This window comes from Eurypyga helias, unplaced genomic scaffold (genome assembly GCF_000690775.1).
Source record: "Eurypyga helias isolate BGI_N326 unplaced genomic scaffold, ASM69077v1 scaffold34632, whole genome shotgun sequence".
Lineage (NCBI taxonomy): Eukaryota > Metazoa > Chordata > Aves > Eurypygiformes > Eurypygidae > Eurypyga > Eurypyga helias.
Window position 1 is genome coordinate 1,713 of NW_010235897.1, and position 240 is coordinate 1,952.

The window sequence follows — 240 nt, forward strand, 5'->3', positions numbered from 1 at the left end:
CCTGGAGCAGGGCACAGATGCAGAGCTGGGGGACAGAGCCCAGGAGACCGAACCGATGGAGGAGGAGGAAGAGAAGTCCAGGCGCGAAGAGCAGGATGTTCATCTTCACGGAGACGGCCAGGCTGGGCAGAAAGGCGTGTGACTGCTGTGGCTTCCCGCGTGGGTGCCCCGGCAGCCCGCTCCCCAGGGCTGAGCTCCTTCCTGCAGGCCCCACGCCACCGCGAGCAGCCCCCGCCCGGC

The 240-nt window shown here is 68.8% G+C and overlaps 1 protein-coding gene across 1 annotated transcript in view; it reads right to left on the reverse strand.

The window, feature by feature from the left end:
• ALG3 (ALG3, alpha-1,3- mannosyltransferase) overlaps positions 1 to 151 on the reverse strand; it is a gene marked incomplete at its 5' end in the record, with an annotated part of 1,612 nt that extends 1,461 nt beyond the window's left edge. The window contains one exon of the mRNA XM_010146910.1: positions 6 to 151. Coding sequence (XP_010145212.1) covers positions 6 to 151 — 146 coding nt within the window. The remainder of the gene's footprint in view (positions 1 to 5) is intronic.
• Positions 152 to 240: the final 89 nt, after the last annotated feature.